We start from the raw sequence: 14,645 nt of genomic DNA, 5'->3' as shown, positions 1-14,645 counted from the left end.
TAATGGGGTCATTCTCTTTGGTTTTCCATGAGAAAGGGCTGACCTGGCCTAGTCACCTATCTCCAGGAGAGGGTTCACAGCTGTGAATCCCTAGTTTAGATAGGTGCCTCCCTCCAACCTGGACTTAGGCACTTACCTACCTTTGAAGGACGTGGCTTATGATGTACCCCTGTCCTTGACATTTCCTACTGATTAGCTTACGCGGATCCCTGATCAGCATGCTGGCTTCTGTGAATCTCATTTGTTGGCATCTAACTCTCCCCATGCATCGTATCGGGAGCTTGGATGCTTAACTCAGTGCTGCAGTTTCCATTGGGTGGCAGGGTGCCTAAAAGTTAGCATTGCAATTGTGAAGTCCCTTTGTGGAGCTAGCTGTTGGTTCCCAATTTTCAGGAGTGCAGAGCAACCACAACTTCAGCTGAAGTCAATGGGAGCTGTGGGTGCTCAGCACTTCTGAAAATCAGGTTCCCTAAGAGACATTGGAAATACAAATGATATAAGGGAAGCTCTTGTTCAAACACTTACACATAAATATACAACAACCTTTCCAGCATGGGTTGTAAAGAGAGGATTGAAACAATGGCTACTATTATGTTTCTTGATAGGGACTCAGAGCCCAAAAGAGTGGCTGCAGTCCAGTGATTGGTGTTAGTGATTCTTGTACTGTATACTTTTTGGAGAGGTTGTAAAGCATTTTGGGGCCGCAGGTGTGATATAAATGAAAAATGAACAGTATTAAGAAGATTAATATTCATATGTTCCTAGAGCTCATGCTTCATGGTCACCTGCAGGAAATCAAGAAGGGATATTTTTCCCCCCAGTGTATTATGCGTTTTTGCTTTTTTGTTTTTGGTCTCCTTCCTCTGAAGCATCAGAGATAGTTGGAGATAGGACACTGGACTGGTGAGCAATCTCTCTCTCTCTCTCTCTCATGGTTAGCTGGCTGGCTCTTGCTCACATGCTCAAGGTACGACTAATGGTCATATGTGGGATTGGGATGGAATTTTTCTACAAGTCAGATAGTCAGTTACCTTGGGGTTTCTTCATCTTCCTCTGCAGTATGGATTGTGGATCACTTTACTGGGATGATCTGCATATATCTCACATAATCAATTCCCTGTCATTGCAGGGGTCTCAGGCATTGGAGCATCTCGGTCCCTCCTATTTTTGTTCTGTGGTCTTTAATACTTTGGTGTAATTTTGGTTGTTGGGTTTATTGTGTGGGTGCTGGGTGGTTATGGTGGCCTGTGCTATACAGGTCATCAGCCTAGACAATCTAGTAATCCCTTCTGGCCTTAAACTCTATGACTTTTTGACTCTTACAGACACTGTGTCAAAATTCAATTTCCACTTTGATTCACAGGGAAGTAAGTTGCACCAGCCCTTTTTACTGGTGCAAGCTCTTTTCCTTCTGGCTGGTGCAGGAATAGAGTCCAGGCTCTGTCCACTATCTTAGTAGCTACATGTGGAAATAACAGCTGTATAACTAAACAATGTTCTAAGACATGTCAGTGCTGCTGCAACTTGCTGTCTGTTCTGGTATGTTTGTTTTGTATTTGTAGGAGGGAAGCACCTGGGATTCCAATTGCACCAAATATGAGTGTGCAAAGACTGCTGTAGGTGCTATGATACTGGGATCTAGTGTTGTCTGCCCCCCTTTCAATGAGACTGAATGCACAAAGGTTTGTACTTTGTGATGTAAATCATAGTAACTAATCTTTTGTTTTGGAGCATGGCATTCATTTCAGAACTATTATGGGTCTGGCATCCATATTATACTTTCCACAGAATGATTAATCTAAAAAACATTTGGTAAGTAACAACTTTTAAATGAGCAATTTGTGGTCTTATTTACTATTTTTGTTTGTTTTATGGATCATATCATACATCCCAGATAATGTCAATTTTTAAAATGTTGTTTAATTGGTATTAACCCTGATGCACTCTTATAAAGTTCTGTTCAGTATGCCTTACTCCCTTTAATTTTGTCTGAGCATAGAGTTCTCAATAGGGCCCATAATTCGCAGAGTTTATAAAACACATAAATCAAATGAGCTGTATCAAGCCACTTAGAAACTTTGCAAATAAATGATAAATGTGCAGCAGCATAGTTTCAGAATTCCATAAATCAAACCGAGATTAGAAACTCTCCAGGATGCCTGCAGACTTCGTGCTTTATGTGAAACTATTAGCTCTGGTTCATGAAGATTACAAATTACTTAGTATACCTACCTAAAATTTATGTTCTATAAACCAAATAGCTATGGTTCAAAGACTTTAGATACTTCACACAAATACCTTTTTTTTTTTTGTATAGGAAATATATGTTTCTAGTTTATATCTTAATTATTTGTATCTGGTTTTTGTACATTTGAGTTCTTGCACTTGTGACTGTTCAAGCAATGCTTCTAGAAATATATTGCAGTATCTGTCCCAAGTACTTATTTCAAATTCTGCACAAGGTCTATAAATCTATAGATGATCATGATGGTCCCTTCTGACCTTAAAGTTTACGAGTCTATTTCATTTAGAAAGGGCACAGAAGCACTCGCCTGCCTATCCCACATGAAGCATTTTATTTTAAAGTAATGTTGACACCGTTTAAAACTTTTTCTTGTTGTTGGAACCTTTTCATGACATTCTATTAGGATCACTCTTTAATAACGATGGCCAAGATTTTCCAGAAGGGGTTCCTAAAATTATCCTTCTGAATCAATTTGACCTGCTTTTCAGAAGTGCTAAGCATCAGTTTCAAGTGAGAGCTGAGGCTACACAGCAGTTTTGAAAATCAGGTCACGTTAATTTAGGAGCTAATATGGATTTAGGAAGGTAACTTTAAGTGTTTGTTTTTGAAAATTTGATCAACGTTTTAGGTGATTTCTCTATAACAATACAGAAAACTAGAAGTTGGGGGGGAAAAAATCTTTTGTACGGTATTAATACAGGACTGCTGGTCCCATTCATGCCACAGTTTTATCTGCATTTTTTGTAAATGGATTAAAAGTGTGGGACAGTTTATCTCTTCTTTATGCCAGTTCTGCATGAGGAAAATCCTTTCTTTTTTTTAATTTAAAAAAGAGTATCTTCTCATTTTGATATGTTTCTACCCTCCTGCTTCATTCCTGCCTACAAGATGTTTGAGAAGAAAACAATAACAAATATTAATTATAGATTCAGAAAGAAAAAACAAAAAACTAGAATGAAGGGATGAATTAGAGCTTTGAAAATATATTACATGCTGCAATATTATAGGTACTCGATTGTAAATAGCTATGTATTTGGTATCTTCACTGTGCTCATTTCTATGGTACATGAGCAATATAAATCCCTTTAAATCTTCAACAAAATTACATTTTACCCCTATATGGAATTTTTTAAATGTCCATGTAACTCCCGATGATGTTAATTGAACCATCAATGGGAGAATGGATGGTAATATTTATAGAAGATGACCAGTTTGTTGATTCAAAAGAGACCAAATCAGATATGCTCAATGATAATGGCAAGCTCATTTTCAAGTATTATATTTTAAAACAGCTTTGAGATTTTGATCCACATCCTTTGCTGGTGTGAATTTTTGTAACTTCATTGACTTCAGTGACAGTACACCAGTTTGCACCAGCTAAAGATCTGGCCCGTTATGTTCTAAATGTAGTTGGATAAAACAGGGGCATTGCATTGGGCACAGTCTTTTTTGATATATTCCCTTTTCTTTTCCTAGAATGGAGGCACTGTACAGACTTATAATGATGGCTGCTGCAAGACCTGTAAGTAAAGAAAGCTGCAATACATACTAGTTTGGCTTTGGTTTTGGAGAGCAGTGTTTTTTTAACTCAGTTGCTGGGACGTAAGGAAAGAAAAAGCATGCAGTCCCCAAATCAAACTAAATTGTTGTAGTTCTTTAACCACTGTGTATTGAAAAGCGTTGCTTCATATGGCTGCTGATATGGTGATTTTTAACCTTATCCTTCTGGAGTATAACCAAATCTCTCCAAGACAGCCTGAGGAAAATGAAAAGTGATCTCAATTTAAATAATGAAAAGATTTGTTTGTTGTTAAGTTTACTCCAAAACTATACATACTATAAAAGTTCAGAACAAATTTTCTAAAATTGATACCTATTTTGATCATATTTTGAAACAAAATTGTATAATTATGGGTTTATTCTGTTTTGTTCTTGTACGTTTTCTAGGGTCATAGTGCTGGAATACAATATTTTTTAATTTGAAAAGTTAACTCTTTCCATCTTGGAAAATGCATTTAAATCCAAAATATGAAAAAAATTCAGAATGCATAGCAAATAATTATTGATGGTGACAAAAGGCACAAATTTAGACAAAATGTACACTTACGCTATCTAGTTATGTATTCACATTCTATGAATGTGCATGTTTAAAACATACAAGTCTTTAATTATGGTGAAGGTTATGTAACAGATTCTGATTTCTTTTTACTCTTGTGTAAAAACAGACTGAGAATAGAATTTAGTCCTGTCTGTAGTTTTGAACTACAAAATGCTTTGTTATTTAGGCTGTGAATTCTAAACTACATAAAATAAAGCCCTGGATTCTGTCTGAATAGCTAATAATAAATGTCAGGAACAGAGCTGCTTGGAAAGCACAATTTTTAAAATTTTGGGGCAAAAAATGCCATTGAAATCCTGAATTTCATTTTTTAATGAAATAATTAGTCCATAATATTGCATTGGAATACATAGGTATAATTTCATATTGCACTGCGTCAGACTTGTGTGACATTGAAATGTACAATATGATAGCTGCATATGTATACCTGTATCTCTTAAAGAGTGGCTGCATAAAGGCATATATTTATCTATTAATATTTATCAACTATAATTATATTTAGCTTCCATGGCATAAAAGGCCCTGAAAACCAATTTTTGAGAATGTGAATGGAATGTTGTTCCTTCATATACATAACAGAGAAGCCAGAAATCATTGTAGCTTAAAGTACTTTTTGCAGAAGGAAAAACAAACAAAAAATAAAATTAAAAAAAATTCCCTACACAAGTCTTTCAAAAGGGTTATTCTTTTTTAGTTTGTGTAAAGTTGCAAAATATTTAAGCCAGATGAGTTGGGTGGATTTCATTTAGAGAATGAGATTAAAGGTATTAATGGCTACAAATATTTTCTGCCTTTTGCAGTATTCAGGAAAGATTTAGCTTTCACAATATTCTGTGGCCTCAGGAAAGGCATTGTTATACTTCAGAAATATTTGCTGAGGTGGCTGCTAAGAACAAAAATACAATATATACAATTACGTGCTATTTTATTTTATTTGTTTTTGTGTTTTCAAACTAAAAGCATGTGCCCTGGGGCAAAGCAGTTAAAAAGACAAATTAAAAATAGAGCTTGCAACACCTGGGGGTTGTAATGGGAACAAGTAATCTTTCTGAAAAGAGCTTGATTAAATGCATGCAAAGTGAGTTCATAAATTTAATTCTTACCTTGCCATAGTTATGAGATACCCATTTCAAAAGTTTGGTATGCATGGAAACACTGTTGCAGTTTTGTGTTTAACCAGGAAAGTACTAAGTCTAGGGTATTATCAATGAGATTTTCAGCAACTGCAGAATTTCTAAATTTGGAAGGCAAAAAAGGAAGTTCACTACTTTTTTACCAAAAGAAAAATTGCAGTTGGCAGTGTAAGAATTAATGAAATGTCATTTATGTAAAAATGTTTTTATTTTACAAGAAACTTACGTTCCTAATAATTCTGCCAGGTTCTGGATTGGGTGTATTACCCTTTGCCATTAGCCCTGTAGTCTCTACTGATAGTGTAAATTGTGAACCAGGTATTATTATTTTTAATAATGTATTTTCTTTTTTAAATGTAATCATTGTTTGTAGAGAGATGTTTATACTTGACGATCAATTTAATATAACCAGTGCCATGCTGGTATTGGGCCTGATCCTGAGAGGTGCTGATCCTCTGGAGGCCTTTCATAGGGCAGTGATCCTCTGTAGGATCCTATTGCTCAGTTCATCTCAGGATTAAGCCCATTAATTGTTGAAACGTGCTGTCAGCAGTGGATCAAAGTGCACTATGGAACTTTTAGTAGCAGGGTCCACATGGCTACTTAGTGTACAATGGGTGACGCACTGTAGATTTACATCCCCGCTTACAGCACACTAAATCACTGTTTAGACAAGCCCTTGCACAGCAACCTGCTGTGGTAAGAAAGTACAGTGTTTAGTATACCAGCCAATCCTGATCTTGATTCTGCATGGCATTAGTCAAAGGATAGCATGGCATCTATCTCCTGAAGCCAGAAGACTCACGCTTACTCCTGACATGCATACAAGATACCCGCTAAAGCAGTGGCTGCACCACATGCGACATTGGGTTACTCAGAGCTTGCTGATCTTACACAACTGCTAACCAACAGATGCTCCTGTGGAGCAGGAATGGGATTGTAGTGAAAGTGAACAGGGACTCTGTTGATTAGTCCCACATATTTTAAATGCTGAAGATGCAAAATGATTATGTGGCAACACAATTATACAGTGACTTCTGATTTGGTTGTGAAATTGGTGCTGTAAAAGTATATTGTATGATAGATACACCTATTGCAACTTGTCTCATGTCCTGTGTTATGGGCGTTTTGTGTAACTTTTACATTTGTTTCAGTATCATGGTTTTAGTAGTTTTGTGTGACAAGTCCCTTATTATTTGCTAGCTTTATTTCCCAAGGGCTAAAAGAAAAATCCACAAAAATCCATAAACCTTAGAAAAATGTAATCTTTGCTTAAACCTCTATCAATGTGCATTTGCTATTCCCCAGGCTTCCAGCTCTGGGGCTAGTATTTGGTATAAAATCCATACCTCCTACTAAGCCTTCCCAAAGTCCTGTCAGACCTCTCCCACAGTCAGTAAACCTGGACCCTAGTCTGTGTGCTGAATATTTAAAGCTGATTTATCTTCTCATGATAGTCAGTTCCAGAAGGAGCCAGGATATAATTATTTTAAAAATATCTTTTAAATAAATATAATTAACACTAAATTCAAGTTAGTGTCTATTATTTTCATAAATTCAGCCTTAGTATTAATAGTGTTTGAAAAACAGTATTTTGCCCTTTTCTACTCACATGGTTTGTCTTTGCTATGTGGGTTCAATCTTCAAAAGCTTTTTAAGATAATTATTAAATCACATTAACATTTCAACAGTTATAACCTCTTTATATGTTTCATGAATATGCTGATTAATGTCTTCATTTATAGTAGTTACAAAATATAAATTTTTTCCCCAAGAAATGTTTATTAATATGTCAGTAGTTTGTCACTGTCTGCTGATTTAGATATGGAAATAATATTTTACCATATTAATTAAAAATGTCAGAATTCAATTATTACAATTATTTGAATTCTCCTTCCATATTTTAAAGAATGAATAAACAGAGCGCAATGTATATTTAATGAATAAACATTTTCTATATTTTATCAGGCAGAAAGGAGGACAGGATTTGCCAGAAAGTGACACTCAGAACAACTATAAGAAAAAGTGACTGTATAAGTCAAAGGCCTGTGAGTATAAAAAACTGCTGCTTTTGTGTTTCATAAGGAGCATGAGTCATACTAATAAAACAAGTATGAACAAGAGGATTGCAGACATCAATATACAACAAAAAAATGCTGTTATCCTCTCATCAAGCAGACCTTTCACCCTGGATATGTTATCCTACTCATAAATGTGGGTAACAATTAATTACTTCTGCCCATACATGGCAGAAGTGCTGAGTCCTTCTATCTGGAACAACATCTGACTCCAAATGAAAAGTACACAGTATAATTGCTTATAACTGACAGAGGCAGTGACCTCTCCATCATTACATAACATCCCTAAAGAGGAGCTATTCAAAAAAGGGAGTATAAATGCTTCCACTTATAAATGATGGAAACACATTCCTCCTTAAAGAGCTCTCTGACGTAAATGTTCTTCTCTCCTCCACATGGCAAGTCTCTGTATATCATACATTGATGATCCCCTTTATGGAGACAGTTAATAAGATATCATACCTCCCTGCTTTGGTGAAGTCTCAGCAATAAAACCTGTTATGTGCACCATGTTTGAATGTGTCAGTAATATAGTGGAAAAAGGAAAACCAGTCGACATAATTTATTTAGCCTTCGAAAAGGCCTTTGACAAGGTCTTACATAAGAGGCTATTAAAAAAACTAAATAGTTCTGCGGTGAGAAGCAAAGTATTGTCGTGCATCAAAAGCTGGCTAGTACACAAAAAACAAAGAGTAACTTTAAGTGGCCAATTTTCATGATGGCAAAAGGTTAACAGCAGGTGTCCATAGGCTTCATAGTAGGTCCTGTGGTGTTTAATGTATTTATTAATGATCTGGAAAGGAGTGTGAATAGGGGCATAGCAAAGTTTGTAGCTGACAAAGTTATTTAGGATAGTCAGGACCAGATAAGACTGTGAGAACTTCCGGGTGATCTAAACAAACTAGGTAAATGGCCAACATGATGGCAAATTAAATTTAATGTAGGCAAATATAAAAGTAATGCACATTGAAAGGAAAAATTTAAGCTACTCTTTACAAAGTTCTAAATGAACTGTATCAAACCAAAAAAGACACCAGCTCATTGCAAACCTCTGCTCAATGCACAACTGCAAATCAAACAAAGCTAACAAGACGTTAGAATGCATAAGAAATAGATTGGAGAAATAATCCGAAAAATATGTCTTTAGATCAATGATGTCGCCTATCCTGGAATACTGTGTACAGTACAGATCACCCCATCTCAGAAAGGGTATTGCAAAACTGGAGAAAAGGGACCAGAATATTCAAGGTCATGGAAAAACTTGCATATGAAGAGAGATTCAAAAGAATGAGATTGCTTACATTAGAAAGAAGACAAGTAAGACAGGCATGATAGACATATACAATAATGTATTGCAAAGAGAAGGTAGATTAGGAGCAACTGTTCTCTCTGTCTCATAATACAATAACGAGGGGATATTCAATTAAATGAAAAAGTGGAAAATTCACAACCAATAAGAGAAATACTTTTTCACACAATGTGTAATTAAACTGTGGAACTCATCACCACAGGAAGTTGTTGAGGCCAAGAATTTAACTAAATTCAAAGAGGGATTAGATATTTATATGGATATCAAGAAGATACAGACTTCTTAATTAAAGACTAAATTTTTGGAAGGGATATTAAAGTTTGTGCTTTAGGGCTTTAACTATTAGAGATTGGGATGAAACCTATGTGGGGGCAATATGTTCCATATTTGCCTGTTATGAAGTTCTAATGCCATCCTCTGAAGTATCTGGTTCTGCCGACTGTCAAGACATGATACTGGATTGGATGGACTACTAGTCTGAATTTGTATGGCAATTCTTATGTTCAACATATCTACGGATGTTATTGCATTATTTTATGTATTCTACAGCTTCTCAGCATTCTAATCTGCCCCAGCACAATAGTAGACCAGAAAACTATTTATATGCTGTAAGTATTGGATGAAATCCTGGTCCCGTTGAAATTAGTAGGGTCCGGATAATGCCCATTGTGTTATAGGCCTTGTCTACAGTCACAATGGCGTATAGGTTAAGTGTAGCTACAGGCTGCGCTGAAAAGTAGGCTGTGTCCACACTGTGATGTGTAGCTCACATGCAGCAGTGAAAGGCCCCAGCAGCAAGGAGGCAGTGCTAAATTTAGCAGTGTAGATGTGGAAGGCACTGCTTGAATGAGTAGAGAGCCATGTGGGGTATGCATCCTAGCGTGTCTTTACTCGCTTTGGCAGTATATCACCGTCTACACTGCTTTTTATACCCATGGTAGTGGAGTGTGAAGTGTATGTACTGTATACACTGCTGTAAGTGAAGACATAGCCACATTTCAAGTCCCAAACAAACAACACAAAAGATGGGGATTGGATTCGGTGGCACAAGTACTTTTATGACACTTGCACTAACCCCCCCCCCCCATTGTTCCTTGCTGACCCTAATCTCTGCTCTCACACTTTTTCAGATGCATCTATCAGAGTGGTAGTGTGGCTAGACAGTTCTCCAACTGCAAGCCAGAGGCAGGAGAAAGTTATCACAGTAATGTGCTTCCCTTCTTGATCCCACAGAAGAATACTTAAAGATTGACTTTACCACAGTTTGCTTAGATTAATCCACCAACAGTTTTAGCTTTAGCTTTACAATTTAAAAGTTATAAATATATCCATCTATTTTAGGATTTTGTCCTGGTGCACATCACTAGTTTTTGAGCTCAAACAGCTTCTCAGAACCAGAGAAGGGAGAAGAAGATCTGAAGATTTCTTTCTTTGGTTATAGGGAAGCTCTGTGTGGGGTAATGTTTTGCTCTCACAGAAACAATATCCCTCTTTAAGGGCCTGCTATCCAGAGTGCAATGGAATTTTTCCATTGACTTCAGTGGGCTTTGGATCAGGCCTTAATTAAGAAGTACCATATAGATCCACCTGGATATAACTTAAGTCACCCTTTAAGAGTTACCTCTGTATCTGGCTCATTATCTTCAAAAGCCTATAAGCTCTTTCACAACAGTGCTAGGCAAGGCATAGGGAGTGGATTGCTTGTAGAAGAAGGTAGTATAAGGTAAAAGTTAGTGGTAAACAGTTTTAGAATAAAGCACCTGCTCAGGCTCAGACGACACAGGTGGCCAGAAGTACAAAACAATTCAACCTTTAGAAGCTGACTTCATTTAATAAAGAAAAAGCAAGAACAGAGAGATTCATCTCATCTTAGAATTGATATAACTGTTTAACACAGTTGTGTATGTGATAGCTTTCAAATTATTTTTAAAAGGGAAAATAATTATTATATATCATAACCCTTTTCAAAACCCTGGATATTTTTAAATGTGAAAACAGATTCTGATTGCAGTTGATTTTGAAATGTTTTGTTTCCTTTTGTTAATGAAACATTTCATAATTTATCTTTCTCTGTCACTTAACAGATAAATGTGGCTTCCTGTGAAGGGAAATGTCCTTCAGCTACAATTTTTAATGTCAATATTGATAGCCATTTAAGATTCTGTAAATGTTGTCGTGAAAATGGAGTACAGAATCTGACGGTGCCACTATACTGCTCAGGAAATGGAACTGAAGTGATGTACGTTATCCAAGAGCCCCTAGACTGTTCATGCCAATGGAATTGAACATTTGATGGATTCTATGTATATGATTTCACAATGAGGATTGAAGTTGGCTTCCTATCTTTGGAGTATAATTTTTGGCATTGGACAGACTGAATAAATACTTTATAGAAAAATGTATTTTATCAATAGCCTTTCAGCCAATTTTGATTTCTTAGCAAATGATTAGTAGAAATAGCATAGAGGTATTACAGCAAAAACATTTTCATATATTGGCAAATATATATACATATAATTTTTATATCAGATTATTAATTTTCTTCTATCTAATAACTTTAAAATATGCTGCTGAAAACTGATTAGATTTTAAAAATTCAGACTTGATTGAGTTGGGCCATCTTTACTTTATTCGAAAGTTAATTATTGTGAAAACATTTGCGTTTATCTTATTAGCAGTTCCATTAGGCATTACACACTGATTGAAATCTACTTAAATTTGATTCCACTGAGCAACATAGTGAATGGAGTCTTTTTATTTTTGTACTTTTAAAAAACCTGTGGCCTAAATTCTAGTATAATATTACATTCCTTAAATCTATGGCATTTTGCTTTTTTAATATCATATACATTTTAAATATTGTGATTGGATAGAAGTGGCCAAATATGGAAGGTGGTTCAGACTTTTGTTAAAAAATATCTAAAAACTGTGCCATTCACTGTAGGCTTATATTTTATATCAATTTTTAAGTTTTTACAACCAATCAGAGGAGAAATTGCTGTTTACTGTTTTTTTCTGATTGGATGATGGAGTGAGATTCTGTGAATGTATATATACTTTTGTTTTCAAAGTGGACCAGTGCACCTTCTGTTTTGGTTTTACCCTTTGTATAATGGGTTGAATTGCTCATGTTCAATATATTTTTTATTTAAATAAATTAAGTTTAAAGATTGTTCTAAAGGAATATTCAGATTGGGCACACTTGCTGAATCTATCTGCCTCAAATCATTTGGAGTCAGGAAGAAATATGCTTCTGTTAAAAAGGATATATAAAATTAGTCTGTGGATGCACATGGTCCTGCATATCTGCTGCCAAATGTGTTCTCCATTTTCTTAACCGCGAACTATTTATTGTAATTCTTAAGAATTATGAATCTAGATTTATGCCCATTTTCAGAAGTATTGCTTACCCTAGAAACTCACTGGATGAAATCCTGGCCTTACTGAAGTCACTGGGAGTTTACCATTGACTTCAGTGGGGCCAGGTGTTCACTCATTTTGTGAACTCATTTTGAAACTAAAATTCTTGACTCAGAATCTCAGAATTTCTTGGGCAAGCTATTCTCATACAATAGGTTTTTAAAGTGTCAGAATTTAATAAAATAATAAAGAGGTTGGATTATTATATTGTTTTTATATTGAGAAATAGTCAATATAAAAATGAAAAATATATATATTTAAAAGTTATGTCTGTATTGTATCATTCATCACTTCATATGTTGAAACCTAACTTTCTGTCTCCTATGAACTAAATTTGGCTGATTATGGAGAAAAATAGTATACAAACTTAAATCATTCTCTAGTTATTCATGAGACACCCTTCCTATGGATTTAAAGAAGGGACCATTGTGTTCATCTAGTCTGACCACCTGTATAATACAGTCCATAGAACTTCCCCAGAATAATTTTGTAGACCATATATTTTTGAAAAACATCTGATCTTGATTTAAAAATTGCCAGAGATGGGGAATCCACCACAATGCTTTGTAAATTGTTCCAATAGTTAATTACCCTGTGTTTCCAGTTAATTTGTCTAGCTTCACTTTCCAGCCATTAGATCATATTATACCTTTGTATGCTATATAGAAGAATCCATTATTAAATATTTGTTCCTCATGTATAATAAAAATTGTGAGTTGAGTTAATAATTAAAATAATATTCTATCATAAATATATAACCATTATAAAGAAATAATATTCATCTAATGGTTATGGTAGAATTGCTACTCTAGCAACAAGTATATATCTTTGGAAAACTATTTGTCTATTTTATTCTTTGTAGGGAAGAGAGATATCATAAGTAGATAGAAACAGGGACCAGTCACTTTAGCCAGTTGAGACAATGAATGTGGCAGCAACATATAAAATATAATAGGTGAAATCCTCACCCCAGTGAAATCAATGGTAAGACTTATGTTGACTTCAATAGGGCAAGGTTTTAACTAGAGTTTTAATGAGTGTATAGACTAAACTTTCCATAAACTTTGAGCAAATTAGATGGGTAAGTATGCTACAGCATTATTATTAGGGGGCTGAAGCACATGACTTATGAGGAGAGGCTGAGGGAATGAGGTTTATTTAGTTTGCTGAAGAGAAGAATGAAGGGGGATTTGATAGCAGCCTATAACTATCTGAAAGGGGGTTCCAGGGAGGATGGAGCTAGGCTGTTCTCAGTGGTGGCAGATTACAAAACTAGGAGCAATGGTCTCAAGTTGCAGTGAGGGAGGTCTAGGTTGGATATTAGGAAAAAACTTTTTCATTGGGAGGGTGGTGAAGCACTGGAATGGGTTACCTAGGGAGGTGGTGGAATCTCCATCCATAGAGATTTTTAAGGTGTTGCTTGACAAAGCCCTGGTTGGGATGATTTAGTTGGGGTTGGTCCTGCTTTGAGCAGAGGGTTGGACTAGATGAGGTCCTGAGGTCCCTTCCAACCCTAATCTTCTATGATTATAAATGTGGATAGGATTTGGGTTCTCTCATAGGAGCAAATCTTCGTCATTTTATTCATGCAAACTTCCTAATGAAGTCATATGCACAATAATAATAGGGCTATGGAATTATGACTTGTATGACAGATACTTTATTATTACTAAAATATTATAGACTGGAACCTAGAACCAAAATGTGTTTGGCTAGTGCTGTAGGAGTTAATGACCATAATTATAACTATAACTTACTTTCATTTGTTAGCTTATACTAATAGTTTGCATAACAGTGCAATATATTGGAAGGACAAATATTCAAAAAAGAAAATGTCTTCAAGAGCTTTTGGTGTATAAATATAGAGATAGGAATCTTATTTTTATATCTACAATCAAGGGAGTTGAGCCAATACTTATTAATGTATTTAGTGTTTGCCAAATAATGCCACAAGTTTAAATATGATGCAAGAGATTTAATCATGGAACATTTGATAGGTTTTGATTGAAATGGTAAATGATATATTTTATTTGTATAGAAAATGTTTTTGTAACACTTAGCACTGTATTTGTAATTAAAAAGATATCAATAAACATAATATTAGAAAAATCATTTGAATTACAATGAATCAATATCAATGTAACTAGTCAAAAAAAAACCAGTACAAGTCTTTTAAGTAACTCACATATTCCTATAAGCATCACTTATAACACAAAGTCTTATGTCACACTAGATGTACAGACATTTTATATATATTTATATATATATATATATATATATATGGCACTCCATGGCCAAATTCACTGACTCCAGGAGTCTAGACAGGAGTTTGTGGCTGTAT

General features: G+C 35.2%; 1 protein-coding gene across 1 annotated transcript in view; it reads left to right on the top strand.

Annotated features, from left to right (window-relative positions):
* The window catches only part of OTOGL (otogelin like), a 129,191-nt gene extending 114,799 nt beyond the window's left edge, over nucleotides 1–14,392 (top strand). The window contains exons 54-57 of the mRNA XM_067559109.1: nucleotides 1,563–1,682; nucleotides 3,722–3,771; nucleotides 7,470–7,545; nucleotides 10,969–14,392. Coding sequence (XP_067415210.1) covers nucleotides 1,563–1,682; nucleotides 3,722–3,771; nucleotides 7,470–7,545; nucleotides 10,969–11,169 — 447 coding nt within the window. The 3' untranslated portion in view covers nucleotides 11,170–14,392. The remainder of the gene's footprint in view (nucleotides 1–1,562; nucleotides 1,683–3,721; nucleotides 3,772–7,469; nucleotides 7,546–10,968) is intronic.
* Nucleotides 14,393–14,645: the final 253 nt, after the last annotated feature.

The sequence above is a fragment of the Emydura macquarii genome, unplaced genomic scaffold (genome assembly GCF_026122565.2).
Source record: "Emydura macquarii macquarii isolate MOO-44397 ecotype Brisbane River unplaced genomic scaffold, CSIRO-AGI_Emac_v2 contig_2205, whole genome shotgun sequence".
Lineage (NCBI taxonomy): Eukaryota > Metazoa > Chordata > Testudines > Chelidae > Emydura > Emydura macquarii.
This window is presented reverse-complemented; position numbering and strand designations above follow the sequence as displayed.